General features: G+C 43.3%; 1 protein-coding gene across 1 annotated transcript; it reads left to right on the top strand.

Annotated features, from left to right (window-relative positions):
• Positions 1-353: 353 nt before the first annotated feature.
• apobb.1 (apolipoprotein Bb, tandem duplicate 1) lies at positions 354-15,595 on the top strand. Its single transcript, XM_049757286.2, has 29 exons — positions 354-374; positions 796-975; positions 1,699-1,731; positions 1,808-1,920; positions 1,983-2,128; positions 2,206-2,353; positions 2,426-2,578; positions 2,647-2,771; positions 2,845-2,930; positions 3,001-3,442; positions 3,507-3,621; positions 3,693-3,839; positions 3,966-4,177; positions 4,240-4,435; positions 4,498-4,674; positions 4,740-4,943; positions 5,018-5,185; positions 5,256-5,461; positions 5,532-5,714; positions 6,344-6,456; positions 6,530-6,734; positions 6,811-6,983; positions 7,057-7,217; positions 7,286-7,395; positions 7,464-7,837; positions 7,907-13,909; positions 13,982-14,093; positions 14,168-14,354; positions 14,432-15,595. Exons 2-29 carry the CDS (start codon positions 921-923, stop codon positions 15,413-15,415), a joined length of 11,331 nt encoding a protein of 3,776 aa, XP_049613243.1. The 5' UTR covers positions 354-374; positions 796-920; the 3' UTR covers positions 15,416-15,595.
• Positions 15,596-15,726: the final 131 nt, after the last annotated feature.

Genomic DNA, 15,726 nt, shown 5'->3' with positions numbered 1-15,726 from the left:
TGATTTAAGATGCAAAAACGGTTAATAGTGCGATTGGTTTCCTGATTGAATCGCTGAGAGAAATGTAGCTTAGCGTTTGAGTGAGTTCGAGGGGCCTCCACCACCTGAAACCGCTTCGATACGAACTGTGTCGATCAATACGTATATTGATATAATGACAAATATGCTTCCAGAATGAGAACGAAGTTGGGAAAAAAACAACAACTGGTCAGCCTTGAGTTAAAATGTTTGTTTGTTTGCTTGAACAGCAAATAAAGCCTTGGTAGAACCTTTGAATATTTGTCGATCAAAGTTCATTATCCGGCTAGTATTGAATTAGGGGGACTGTTTTCAGGTTGAGTTAGTGGCAGTCGGAGTAGCAACAGAAGAGCAAGGTAAAATGTTGTCGGGACTAAAATTGTTTTATTTGTTATTGTGATTTGTGACCGTGGGTTTTGAAAGTTGTTTTTTTAAATATGTGAGTTGATGTGTGGGATAATTAATTTTGCAATTTTATAATTCCTAATTAATTTTATTCATAACGCTTGCATTTTTTATTTTAACTTGACAGCAGATTGAATCCAACGAAATTAGTTTGAAACTTTTCGTCTTATAGTAGGAACAATATTTGACTCGCTGGACCCATCTTTGCATTGAGTTCGAAAACCAAGCAAATAACTTGAACTCACTAACTTGTCTTGATACGATCAAACAGTTGAGTGAGGGTAACGATTCTAGAGAATCTGTTTTGTAAGCTTTTGCTTCGAACAACGCATATCCTTTCAAACCTTTTCCCTTTGGCCCTCCACACTGCAGGTCACAGTGGACTTTGAGCGTTCCTCCCAGTAAGTGTTCTATAAAAGACTCCCGAGGATCCGGACAACTCAGTCTCGTTTGAGTACTCGCACAAGTCTGAAAGGATTGAGCTTTTCGAGCCCATCATGAGGGACTCAAAGCTCTGCCTTCTGCTGATCCTCGGCACAACGGCCTTGGCTGGTGAGTATTTCCGAGAGGTGTTCTTTGCTTTCAATTTAGAGTGTTTAGTCATCTGAATTTTAAATTTAATTTTACACATAGTGTTGTTAGTTCTGCAATCTAAACACATAATAATGCTATTAACAGTTTTTAAAATGTTACATTTATAACAATGCAATATTTTTTTACATTTTATTTGTATTATTTTATTTAAATTTCTTTACATTTCATGTTTATAATAATCTAAACAAATAATAGTGCTATTAACAGTTTTCAAAATGTTAAATTTATAACAATGCAATATTTTTTTACATTTTACTTGTATTATTTTATTTAAATTTCTTTACATTTCATGTTTATAATAATAGTGCTATTAATAGTGTTCAAAATGTTAAATTCATAACAATGCAATATTTTTTGACATTTTATTTGTATTATTTTATTTAAATGGCTTTACATTATAGTGGATTAAAATATGTTTAAATGTTCTTATGCATCTTATTGCACAATGCAATATTTTTTACATTTTATTTGTATTATTTTCTTTACATTTCTTTACATTTCATGTTTATAATAAGAGTGCTATTAACAGTTTTCAAAATGTTAAATTCATAACAATGCAATATTTTTTTGACATTCTATTTGTATTATTTTATTTAAATGTCTTTACATTACAGTGGATTAAAATATGCTTAAATATTCTTATTCATCTAAGCCACTTCTAACAATTTTTCTCTTTTAAAGTTGCACAAAATGAAGATCAGCCAAGTTGTCTGCGTAAGTTGCCCTGATTACCGTACAATTTTATCACACAACAACAATGAAGGTCTTACCAAGTTTGTTCTCCCCCTAGTGGCCAAAAGGTATAAGACTCTCCACAAGTACGAATACCAGTACGTGGCTGAATCTCTCAATGCTGTCAATGGAGCCTCAGAGGTCCAGAACGGACCCAGGGCAACATGCAAGGTACACTTTCATAACTTGGGGTGAAGCCGTGACAAAAAATTGACATAGGTCATGTGTCACAGGTTGAAATCGAAGTTCCCCAGACATGCAGCTTCATCGTCCGCACCACCGGCTGTGCCCTGAGTGAAGTCATTGACGTCGACACAGATGGCAAGCCCACGTTCGCCGCTTCCCCCAGCTCGGATGCCTTTTCCGCCGAAATGGAAAGGTACCGCGTATTTTCCAACGCACTCAACCGATATTGCGCAATAAAACAAAAGTTGACCCAGTTCGTGTATCTTTTAGATATCCTCTGAAGGTTGTGGTCGAAGGTGTCTATGATGTGAAACTGTACCCTGAGGAAGGTGAGACGACAACCACGCTGAACATCAAGAGAGGAATCATCTCAGCTCTGGCTGTTCCTTTGATGGAAGAGGACAAGAACAAGAACATGGTACGATAATATTTCATTTGGAGAAATCCTAAAGCCACAACAGCGATTCATTTATCGCTTTTGCATTTTTAGCCAACAATCCACGGCACGTGCAAGACCTTCTACACCATCAATGCTCAAGAGGACATTGTAACTGACATCAGCCTGGACCGGGACTTGTCCACGTGTGACCGATTTGTCCCAGTGAGATCTTACACCAGCCCCTTGGCGCTCATCTCTGGCATGGTAAGACAATCGAAAGATTTCAAATTGAAGGAATCTCTTGGTTACAAACGATTTCTTTTTTTTTTTAGCAATACCCTCTTTCCAAGCTGATCAGAAGCTCTCAGACCTGCAACTACAAGTTTGACAACGAGAAGAAGCACATGACCTCCGGCTCGTGCACAGAGAAGCACATCCTGATCCCGTTCTCCCACAAGTAAATCTGAAATTCCCTCAAAAAATATTTTCTGCCTTAATCTAGTTCCTAAAGTGACGCTTAACAATTTCAGGGGTGAATATGGAGTTAGAAATGTCGGGAAACAAGAACTGACCCTCGTGGAGGTTTCCACCTCAAACGACAGAGTCTTTGATCACGGTAAATCTACGATTTTAATTTCCACCTTCGAAATAAAACCTCTGATTTCTAAATGTATGGTGTGTCACAGGTGACAACGCCCAGGGTCTTCATATGGACACTGTGGAGCACACATCTGCCCAGGAAAAAGACGCTTATCTGGATCTGCTGAGCGAGCTGGCCGATCTGCCAGAAACCGAAGGCGAGAAGAGGGCACACCTCTTCCAACAGATCGTCACCATGGTCCGCGGAATGAAGACGGAAACCCTGAACAGCGCCGTTCCCGAGGCTCTCGTCGTGTCTCGCGTCCTGACCTACCAAGTTCTGGCCCAGTGCGGAACTCCAGAGTGCAGCAGTGCCATCATGCAGATCCTCAGGAGCTTCCAGACCACGGCAGTTGAAGTTGACGCCACCGTTTTCGCTTTGGGACTGGTTTCCAATCCTTCCGCCTTGCTGATCAACGACATGCTTGAAATGGTCAAGTACAAGCCTAGCAAGCCCATCATGTACGGACTGAGCAATGTCGTCAAGAGGTAAGCTAGGCTAACTTTAAGTTATGGGATTCAAAGATACTAAACGTGTTTTTCTTGATTCCAGATTTTACAAAAACGAAGGAAAAGTCATCCCTGAGATTCGCTCCGTCGCTGAGTTCTTGGCTGGTCATTTGGGCGACTGCACCGGAGATGACGAAAACACTTTCCTGACATTGAGGGTAGCTAATTCCCCAAAACGGTTCGTTTTTAAAATCTTCATTCGATAAAATACTAACTTTGTCGGTTTTAGGTTATTGGCAACATGGCTCCCGCTGTGGTGCCGGCGAGTCCGGCGCTCAGAGCTTCAGTGATGCAATGTGTGAACCAACCAGAAGCTTCTCTGGCCGTGCAGCAAGCTGCCATCCAGGTTTACCGACTGACTCCCATCTCAGATGAGGTAAGTGCTGATGTTTAAGATCAAGTCAAGTCAAGTCAAGTCAAGTCAAGTCAAGTGACTTGACTTGATGTTTAAGATCCTTTCAATCTCATCCTTGCTAATCCGATTGTTTTATTTTTATCACAGGCCAGAGAAATTCTCATCCAGGTGGTTTTGGACAACGGCAGCCCCGTGCAAAAGCGAATCGCCGCATATCTCGTGCTGATGAAGAACCCCATGCCGAGCGAGTTGCTCCGTTTGGCCACCGCCCTGCCCACGGAGCAAGACACCCAATTCAAGAGCTTCGTGGTGTCCCACATTACCAACATCCTGTCTTCAACCGACCCTAAAACCGAAGAGTAAGTTGTATTTTTTTGTCGTCATCGTCAAAGTCAAATTATATCTTTCTTCTCTCGTGAAGACTCAGACAAAAGATTCGTGACGCCGTCCAGGACAATGAGATCGGACCCATCATGAGCCCCACCAAGTTCTCACGTAACTACCAGATCGGTTCTGTCGAAGGAAACATGATCTTCGAAGGCACCAGCTACCTGCCCAAGGAAGCCATGTTGGAAATGACCCTTGACGCGTTCGGCTTTGACATTGACATGATGGAGGTAAAGCTTCTGAGAAGAAAATCGAAGTAAGTTTAAAGTTAACTCGCGTATCGATATTCCAGATCGGTATCGAGGGGAAAGGATTCGAACCGACAGTCGAGGCATTGTTTGGTGACGCCGGATTCTTCCCCGACACCGCCATGAAGACCATGTACTTCGTCTCAGATAACGTTCAGGCAGTCCGTGAAATCATCCAGCGCTTCATCCCTGCTTTGAAGGATGCTGAGATGAAGAAACAGGTATTTGATTCGACTCATTGATTGCATCAAACAATCCAAACTTCATCCAAACATCTGTGTTTTAGCTCTCGCAGAACTTGATCAAAGAAGTTGGACAGAACCTCCACATGTTGATGAAGAAACTGCAGGCCTCAAAGTCTCCAGAAGCCATGATGTATCTGAGATTGTTCGGAAACGAGCTGGGTTATCTTACAACCACCGACGTGGAAGCTCTGATGCGTTCTGCTGCCTTGATGGCTGAGAGCATGTTCAAGATGTTCCCCGCTGATGTAAGGAACGCAAATGAGCCTTGAGGAGAACCAAAATAAAATGTGTGATTTAAATCGGACTTGTATTTCCACAGATCTTGAAGGGACTCATGACAAAGGCTGACAACACCATCTTCGCCCACTACATCTTCATGGACAACGACTTTTTCCTGCCAACTCTCACTGGTGTTCCTCTGAAATTCACATTGTCCGGAACCTTCAACCCCGGTATCAAGGGTGGACTGAAGATCGCTCGTGATATGGTGAATATTTGCCAAATGTGTTTTTTGAGTCATGTTATCACTACTGAACATTTTTTGGTTCCTCTAACAGAGTGAAGTGGCTTTCATGCCCTCTGCTGGCATTGAGTTCAAAACCCACGTCGGTTCCTTCATTCCCGAGTATCTCAACTCTGGAATGGAGATGTACTCCAACTTCTTCCACGAGAGCGGCCTTCAGGCCAAGATCTCGATGAGACCTGACCACGTCAAGCTGACCATCCCTGCTGCAACGAGCCCGACCAAGCTCATCAAAATGACGTAAGATGGAGAAAAACAAGGTTAGAAATGAAACATTATATTTGAACTCCTTTCTGTGTTTAAAATTTAGAAACACGCTGGTGGCAGTGAACGACCTCAAGGTGGTGCCCCTCAGGCCAATGGCGACAAAGAAAATCGATGTCAACAAATGCACCCCCGCTTTCGCTGGGATGAAATACTGCACTGCTCTTCAGTACATCGATGCTTACTCCCAAGAGACCGCTCCCTACTTTCCATTCACTGGTGACAGCAAGTGAGAAAACACACAAAACTACATTGTTTTAATTATTATTTTTAATTTAATTTAATTTAATTTAATTTAATTTAATTTAATTTAATTTAATTTAATTTAATTTAATTTAATTTGGTTTGGTTTGGTTTGGTTTGGTTTATTTTATTTTATTTTATTTTATTTTATTTTATTTTATTTCATTTCATTTCATTTCATTTCATTTCATTTCATTTCATTTCATTTCATTTCATTTTATTTTATTTTATTTTATTTTATTTTATTTTATTTTTCTTTTGTTTTGTTTTGTTTTGTTTTGTTTTTATTTTATATTGTTTTATTTTATTTTATTTTATTTTATTTGACTGATATTGTGAATTTTATTAGTTTTGCACTGCAACTCCACCCTTATTTAATTTTGTTTAATTTAATTTAATTTTATTTAATTTGACTTTATTTTATTTAATTTTATTATATTTGACTGATATTGTGAATTTTATTAGCTTTGCACTGGAACTCCATCCTTATTTAATTTAATTTAATTTAATTTAATTTAATTTAATTTAATTTAATTTAATTTAATTTAATTTAATTTAATTTAATTTAATTTAATTTAATTTAATTTAATTTAATAATATTGTGAATTTTATTAGCTTTGCATTGGAGCTCCATCCTACCGGTGACGTCACTGAGTACACCGCCACTCTTGCCTACGAGCTGGAAGGAGACGAGGTCGACTCTGTCAAGTTTGTTCTGAAAGCTGAAGGTAACATCACACTAAATATTCTTCTCGGAAAATTTCATGACGTGACGTTATGGGCTTGGATGGACGATAACAGGCGCGGAGCCCACGGAAGCCCGAGCAATCGTGAAATACAACAGAAAGAAGCACGTGCTCACCACTGACATCCAGATTCCGGACTATGACGTGGAAGCAGGATTGAGGATGGGTGTTATCGATGGCGATACCGACGGCAAACGAACCATCTATCTGGATCTTCTCAACGACAACATCCCTCAGCTTTCCCTCATTGGTCGAGCCAAGTAAGAATTATAGAGGAACTTATAGAGGAACAAATGTGTCGTGGAGATTTGACTGATTCCTTGGTGTTTCTTTCAGGCTTGAGATGATGAAGAAAGGGATGCTTCAAGTTCAGCTTCTGGTCCCCACACTCAGCCTTGATGCCTCAGTCACGGCTGACGTGGAGCGAGAGGACGAACTGGAAGTGAAACTCACGAGTGACGTGAGGATCATGGATGCTGCGTCCAAACAGGAGCTGGAAATGAAATACGGTAATCTATTTTTAAATTTGAAGATTCTTCTGCATGTCTTGAGATGTTTCCATTTTTGTTCTCTGTTCTCCAGATGACAGCAAGGTCGAGGTTGAGTTCAAATCTGACATGAACACCAAGGTCACCTTTGTACCATTATCTGACATGGTTGAGAAGTACACACAAGAACTTCTTGACATGGAGGTGGGACAGACTGACATGACGGTTGCTCACATCTTCAAGAAGTTAGGGGAGGTATGAGATCTAAGTCTTGTGGTTTAAATGTGGTACTATTTTTGGAAATTAATCCGTTTGTCACTTAGGCTACAAACAACTACGTGGAGAAGTATGGCGCTGAGATCCCGTATCTTCAGAACTTCAGAGTTCCAGATATGCCTGAGATTTCCATGCCGGAGTCACTGTTCCTGAACACGTAAGTTGGAAATATTATTTGGTTCCTCCAAAATGTTCCAGATCTTTGACTTTTGTATTTTTTAAAAGTGAAACCAAGGCCGTCTACTACTTCAACAAAGACCGCTACACCATCACCTTCCCTCTCCCTCTTGGAGGAAAGTCAACCAAGGAGCTCAACTTCCCACCAGTTTTAACAACACCTCACCTGTCTCTGCCCAAGTTTGGAGTGGAGATCGTCTCCATGGAGATCCCAATCCCAGAGATGTTTTTCCCCGAGAGCCTCACTTTTAGTGTTCCTCTCTTTGGCAAAGCTGAAGTTTCCACAGAGATGAAGAGCAACCTGTACGACATAGATGCCTCCATGGCAGCTGGCAAAGATGTTGAGGATGCTCCGAGTTACTCCACCAAGTTTGACATCACAGGAACATCTCCATTTGAAATCCTCTCGGTCAAGATGCAAGGTATTTAGAATTTGTGGGATCATACGTGAAATGAGTTTTTTTGATAACTCTGAATTTTATTTTATGAAGGTTCTGGAATGATGGCCGCCACTGATTCACTGAAAGCCAACGTGAAAGGTTCATTTTCCCACAAGTTCCTCGACTTCAGTGTCACTTTTGCAGAAGCTATCCCCATCACCGATAAAGTTTACCTGCAATCGTATACCAAGATCGACGCCACGAGCCCGTTGAGCCTGAACGTTGACATGGAGCACAGGTCTCTGGCCGCGATTGACACTGAGAAGATCACCATGGATAGCAACTTGAAAGGAATGTTCAAGGCTGGACCCATCAACGCCAAGACTGTTTCAACTCAGTCCTTCGAGGTTACTCCATTCCAACCAAACGGCAAGATCGAATCTTTCGTTCAATTCGATTCCACTCTCGTTCGGGCTAAAAACCAAATCACGGCAACCTTGGCTGATGGTGACTTGCTGGTTGTTTCCAACACCAATGTCTTTGAAGACACCTTGACGCATACCGCTGAGCTTTCTTTCACAGACAGTAAACTGTCTCTGAAGTGCCATTCAGGTGCTCTTGCTCTTGGTATGAAGCTCAACAACAAAGTTGAAGCATCTGCTGGCGCCGGAAAACTAGCTCTCCGAGTGGAAACGAACGGAGACCGCTTTGAAGATCAGATCTACTCTCTTCTCACTTCCTCTCTTGATGTCAACGGTCTGAGTGTGAACAGCGATGCCCTCATCAAGCTTCTTCAGAACACGGCCACGCACAAAGCTTCCTTGACCTTGGACAAGAACGGCTTGACCACAAGCGGATCAAACACTCTTCAGAGTCCTCTGTCTTTGGAGAACACCTTCAACGCTGGCCTGGACTTCACAAAAGCAACGCTGGCCATGACGAACAAGGCTGCGTTGTTTGACTTCAAGTTTGATAACGGCAACGATGTGACCATGACGATTTCTAGCCTTACCTTAAATTCCAAGGCTAAAGCCCAAGCTAGCGGGTACGCCTCTTACAAACACGATGTCGCCGTTGATCTGACACCCTACACGGCATTCGCCAAGGTCAGCAACGACCTGAAGATTCTCAGCGCTAACATCATCAATGACGCTCAGTTCCAGGTAGGGTCTTACAAGATGGACGTGACGGGAACCCTGAAAACGACCTACGATGAGTCCGAGATCAAGCACAGCTATCAGATTAACTACGCTGACATGTCCGCCAACGCAAAATGCAGCACAACCGGAAATCTTTTCGGAACCCACATGAGCCATTCCTCGGAGCTTGACGTTATCGGTCTGGGCGCTAAGTTTAGCAACCAAGCTCGTTTCAACTCGCAGCTTTTGCGATTCGACCATACCCTCCATTCCAGCGTCGTTCCTTTCGACTTCAACCTTGACGCCATTTTCAATGCCGACGGAGACGTGGTGATGTACGGAAAGCATAGCGCCCAGCTCTACGGGAAGTTCCTCATGAGGGCACAACCCTTGGCTTTTGCTAGCTCACATGAATGCAGAGCCTCAGTCAGCCAGGCACTTGACAACGGCGTTTCTTTGGAGACAACGTTGGACAACAAGATGGATGTCGTTCTTTCTACCAATGAACAGAAGGCCATGGTTAGTCTTAAGTCAAAAATCAACAATCATGCCTTTAATCAAGATCTGAATGTTTACAACACGGCTGAGGGAACCGGCATGGGATTCTCTTCTAACATCCTCACCAACATCATCAACACGCAATCCCCAGACAACCAAGAATTTGGTGTCTCAGGTTTCCTCAAGTATGACAAGAACACCAACTGTCACATCATTCAGTTGCCTCTGTTGGAAAATATACCTTTCTTCGTGGAAGGTATCAAAGACACCATTGTCCAAATTGCAGAAATGATCCAGGACTACATCAAGAACGAGGAGATCGTGGAAAAACTTGAAGCGATTCCTCAGCGAGTCGGCGAGTTTGTCGCTCAACTTGACATCCAAGGCAAAGCCGTTCAGTTGAAAGACTACTTCAGTGATCTGGCCCCAAAATATCTGATTGCCATGGAAGATATGGATGCTGCTTTCCGAAACCTGAGATCTAATTTTGAGACAGTCATCAATGACGTCACCTTTTTCCTTCAACGCTATTATACCATGATGGAGAAGATCATTAATGATAGCAAACTATCTGAAACCATCACGACAAAGATCGAGGAACTGGTGAATGCCCTCAATGATAGGTATGACATTAAGGGAATGCTTCTGTATCTTATTGACACCATGAGGACGATGATCCGGGAGATTGACTTGGAACAATTGAGAGGCACCAGTGTGGAATTCCTGCAGAATCTCGAGAATGAATACCGATTCCTCACCGATCTGAATCATTTGCTGAATTTTATCCATCGCATAGTTGAGGCATTTGATATTACGACCTACATTGCCGACCTGAAGGACTTTGTTACATTCGCGGACATTAATGAGATCATCACTGATTTGAGCCAGGCTACAATTAAGGCATTCAATGATATAAGCCAGCAGATTCAGGATCTCAACATCTTTGACAGAATCAACACATTATCCGCCAAGATAAGAGAGTTCATCGTGAAGCTTGAAGTGGACAAAAAGGCCCAAATCGTTTTGGAAAAACTAGTGGAGGTCCTGAAGCAGTTTAAGATCGAAGAGACCATCAACACAGTCGGCAGGATGGTCAGGGACGCCGAGATCCTGGCTAAATTCCAGCGCTTCTCCCAGATGGTGATTGACTACATGAAATCCAACCAAGTTAAGGACATGATTCAAGACCTCAAGTCCTTTATTGAGTCAATCATGCAGAAGGTGACATCACTGGATTATAATGACTACGTGGATTACGTTAATAGAGTCACCGCAGGCTACACGGTTTATGTTAATAATCTCATCCAGGCTTTTGAAATCCCCATGAAGTTTGAAGCTGTCAAAGATTTCGCCAATGTCGTTTTAACCTCAGTCAAAGGATCTGTGGATCGTCTGAGGGAAATCCGAGTTGCAGAAATGATTTCATCTGTGAAGGAACTGATGGACCCGACGGCTATGTTGGAAGATATTAAGAGAGTTTTCGAATATGTCAAAGAAGAAGTTGCAAAACTCGACATCCAAGGTGAGGTTTCATCATTCCTGAGGTTAGTGAGCAGGAGATGCAGGAGAACCATGGCCAATATCATTCGCATGTGCAGTGATATGATCGAAAGTTTGAAGTCAGTCTTCCCAGACCAGAAGATCATCGGTGAGATTCAGCAAATCTTTGATGGTCTGATGAGCGAACTGAAGAAGTACGAGCTGAATACTCCGTCCTTCACCCTTCCGCTCACCGACCTCGTGGTTCCATCCATGAAGTTCAACATGGAGAAACTTCAGAAGTTTGAAATTCCCACACAGCTGAATATCCCCGAGTTCACCATCCTGTCCTACCATACTATCAAAGCCACCACCATTTCCTTTGATGACATCAAGCAGAAAATCCTGGAAATGATTGATTTCATCTTGAATATCAATTACAAAATGATTGACGTCGATGCTTTCTTTGGAGACCTCAACCTGAGCTTCTTGCCTTCCATGCCTGAGATCGACTTCTCCGAAATGACTTTTCCCGATATCAGCTTCCCTCTTCTCCCACACTTCCCTGTAGATAAGCTTGTCAAGTCTCTCTCGCTTCCTGACATGACGCTTCCAATCATCCCAAGTGAAATTATCATCCCATGCTTTGGCAAACTCTCTGGCGAGCTCCAATTTAATACTCCCATCTACACTTTGAAGACATCTGCTGAGTTCCAAAACTCCACCGAGAAAATCTCGACACCTCAATTCAAAGCCATCATCAGTTCTCAAGGCACATCGCCCATCTTGGAAATCCTGAATTACAAAATCGACTCCACCGCTCAAGTCGCTCTTCCAAAAATGAGCCGTGTTGTACTCGCCGAGACCTTCAAGATCAACCATCGTGCTCTTGTTGTTAACCACCAAGCCTCAGCAGCGCTCTACGGTTTCTCCGGCCAGGCCCAAGCCAAGACTGGAGTGAAAGTAAACACTCCCATCTACAACGCGGACATTGCAAACATTGCTTTTATCGCGATGGAAGAAGGGATGACCGCTTCTCTCGAGACAAAGTACAAACACGTTGTGGACCTTCCAGTCGTCAATATCAACAACGATGCCACCATGAACCAGAAAGCGATCATCCGCCAAGAGGGCTTCACCTTCACTTTGACCGTTGACAATGTCGGCAAGTCCGTTGCTCAGGAGGCTGACCATACCAGCAACCTGTTTTTCTCGCTCAGCCCGAGCTTGGCCACGCTGACCTTCTCCGGCAACACCGACTCCAAAGCCTTGACGATGAAGCAGCAGCTAACATCTGAAGCGAGCCCTCTGCTCTACAAGTTTAATATCCTCAATGAATTGAAGGCTCCGATTATTAAGAACAGTGTGATCACCGCTTATGGACACGTCAACTTTAATAACATGAAGGCTGAGCTGAAAGTAAATCATAACACGGAATTAACCGGCATGAGAGGAAGCTTCTCCAACCGCATGCACGTTGTCGCCCATCCTTACGAGGTCAACGCTGACATCCAAAACAAAATCAGTAGCAGGGTTACAATCTCCGGAGCGCCCACTGCTAAGTTTGACTTCCAGAACGATTATTCTACCACCCTGACACCCCAAAACCAGAAGATGAACACAATCTATATGGCTCGTCTCAATCAAGGTGGGATGACCTGCAACTTCACCGCTGACAACAACAGAAACGAGGCTGGTGTCTTCTACGCCATGGACGGTAATGTCAATCTGGACTTCCTCACTACCCCCATTCGCATTCCTGCCATGGAAATCCCCTTGGTTGACATCCGTACCCCGGAGATTAGTGACGTGAACTTGTACGAGCTGATGGGACTGAAACATCTCCTGGTTTCTACCGAGCAAAACGTCAACCTAGATGCCAAGATTGTTTACCAGAAAAAGCAGGCTGGTCCCATCGCTGTTATAATGAACGTCATCGAGATCCCCCCTGTAGGTGACCTGATCACGGAGCTGTCCTTCAAATCTGCCGTCATCAACGTGAACGCCAATACCGGACTTTACGCAGGAGATGATCTTGTATTCCGTCTGGGAGCTACAACTGCCTCCGTGTTTGAGAGCTTGAAAGCCAAACTCGATGGTACCACCAGCCTGACCACCAAGAGAGGAATCAAGTTGGCCAATTCCATATCCCTGGAGAATCGACACATTGAAGGTACTCATGACAGCACCTTCAGTGTGAGTATGGAGACTCTGGAAGCCGCTACCTCCGTGGCCACCGTCGGACGGATTTCTCTGCCCATACTGAGCTTGGAAGTGAACCAGAATCTGGTTGCCGACACCAAATCCAAAGCCAAGGCTCACTCCACGATGAACATCAAGAGCGATTTCAACATTCCCGTCATCAAGGCTGTCGGAAAAGCAAGCACCGAATACAGCCTGAAGCTGGAAGGAACCGCTGAAGACATTTCCGTTGAGGCTTTCACGAACGGGAACATGGACAGCACGGTTCTTGATGACTACGTCGTCCTGGGAGTCCTGGATAGCGACGTAAACCTGTTCTTGATTAATGGCCTGCGCTCCACCGCCAAGGTCATCGCTGACGTCAAGCTTAACCGTGGCACCACCAAAGTGATCAACTTTGATTTGAGCGACAATCTGTCTTTCCAAGGCTCCTTCAGTCGCATCTACGCGATGCTGAAGCACACGAGCAACAACGAGATCAACCTGTTCGGGTTCAACACCAACGGGAAGCATTTTGCTCAAGCTACCTTAGATATGGCACCAGTCTCATCTTTGACTGCTGATTTTGAGATCAATCTGACCCAGCCAAGCACATTGGGTGATTTCACCATCTCGGAAAAAGCTGTGGCTGATGTCACGATGGCCAAACAGAAGATCTCCACCAACGGGAAGTTCATCAGCCCACTGTACACCTCAAATTTCGAAGCAGTCCTGGAAGGAGATGCTCCAGTCTTCAAAGGCGCGTTTAAATCTTCTGCCACCTCCGCTTATGTCATCTTGGATTATGATATGGATGGTGAGTTGACGACGTTCCTCCCTAAGATGTATATTTTCAAAAACTGAATTCCACCAAACTTTTCACCCTCAGCTTCCTCGACTGTGAACTTTGAGAACGCTGACGTGAACATGGTGAACAAGCTCGCCCTGAAACATGCCGACATCAACGTGGATGCCAACCATGTCGTTGACCAAGGCGCAAGGTGAGATGATCTCATACCTTCTTCTCATCCAATCACAAGAGTTCATTTTTAAAATATCTTCTCTTTTTTTTCAGTGTTTCTCGCCAGACCCTCAACGTAGACATCACCAGCCCAACGTTCACTGACGTCAACCTCCGCTATGCTGCTCGCAGAGATGTTCTTAGCGCCTCGCTATCTGCTCCATCTGTCGGCTTTCTGGGCTTGCAGATGAACGGCAAGATGCCATCTCAATTTAACGCAAGAGTCTACGGACGTTATCCCGTGAGTCGACTCAACCTGACGGTTTTACAAATTGAAAAAATCGTTTTCGCTGATGTCTTTCGCATTCTTGTTGACAGGCCGCACCAGAAGCTGATGTTGACATCTTCGTCATCAAATCATCTCCCAAGGACGACAATAGAATCCAAATTGTGTACAACACAGAGGCACCTAAAATGATGCTCTCTGAGCTGAAGCTCCGACTCCCTTCCATCATCTCTACCTTCACCGAGTTCCTTCGCAAGTATCAGATCACGACCAACATGGAGAAGTTGAAGAATGTTGTCGTTGACCGCATGGTCGATATCTACGACGCCGCCATCAACTACGATATCCAGATGAGCCAACTGTCGGTCTTCTTCAGAAACACCATCGTCCAGTACCAGAAAAACATCCAGGTTGTCACTGATGCTATCGTCAGGTTCTTGAGAGAAACCAAGTTCAAACTACCCGGGTCTGACGAAATGACCACTCTTCCTGAGGTTCTGAAGAAGGTCACCACCAGCATTGCGATCACTCTGGACCAACTGATCCAGATGATTTATCAGAACATGGAGATATACTACAACTCATTCGTTGAGAAAATCAGCACCGTGAAAGTTTCCATGCCATTAGGTGATGTCGCTACTTTGGGTCAGATCTTTGAAGATGTGAAAATGTATGTTATCAATACCATGAATGGACTAGTGGCCTCTTTGAAGAATATGGAGAGTTTTGAAACAATGCTGGAGAAAATGAGTGAGACCCAGGCGGCCATTGTTGCTAAATCTCTGGAGTTTGTCGACTCAATCAAGTCTGACTATTTAGATGAAGTGTTCTTCCAAATCAATGACATCTATCGCAGTATTGTGAAAGCCATGAAGGTTGTTTTTGACAAGATCTCCGCCTTTGATATGGAGCACCTCACCAACGCATATGATTCCATTTTTGATACGCTCATCGAGGTAGTCGATCAAATCAACGCAACACTTTTTGATCACCTGACCCAAGTGTCACCCGATGTTCAGGTGAAACTCGCAAATGGAAGGCTTGAAATTGACCTCCCCTTTACTTACCAAGTTTAAGGAACCAACTGAGGTCTGAACCAGCTTAAAACACTCCCACCTGTTTGGACGGAGTATTGCCACTTTGATTGCTATCCATATTTATGACATCAAATTTTCAAAGATCTCGTTGAATCTGTTGCCCATGTAACATTTACATACTCATGCAATAAATTTGTCAATAAAGTATATTAAAATGAACTTTCAATGTCTAATGTTTTGTTTACATATGAAACACTTAAACAAAAGCAGTTTCTAGAACTCTTAGCTTGCTTAATTATTATTATTATTTTTAATAATTGCTTGAAAGGGACATTTTGTGGTATTTAGTG

This window comes from Syngnathus scovelli, chromosome 20 (assembly GCF_024217435.2).
Source record: "Syngnathus scovelli strain Florida chromosome 20, RoL_Ssco_1.2, whole genome shotgun sequence".
In the NCBI taxonomy this organism is placed as follows: Eukaryota; Metazoa; Chordata; class Actinopteri; order Syngnathiformes; family Syngnathidae; genus Syngnathus; species Syngnathus scovelli.
The sequence above is the reverse complement of the archived record's forward strand: the minus strand, read 5'-3'. Positions and strand labels throughout refer to the sequence as shown.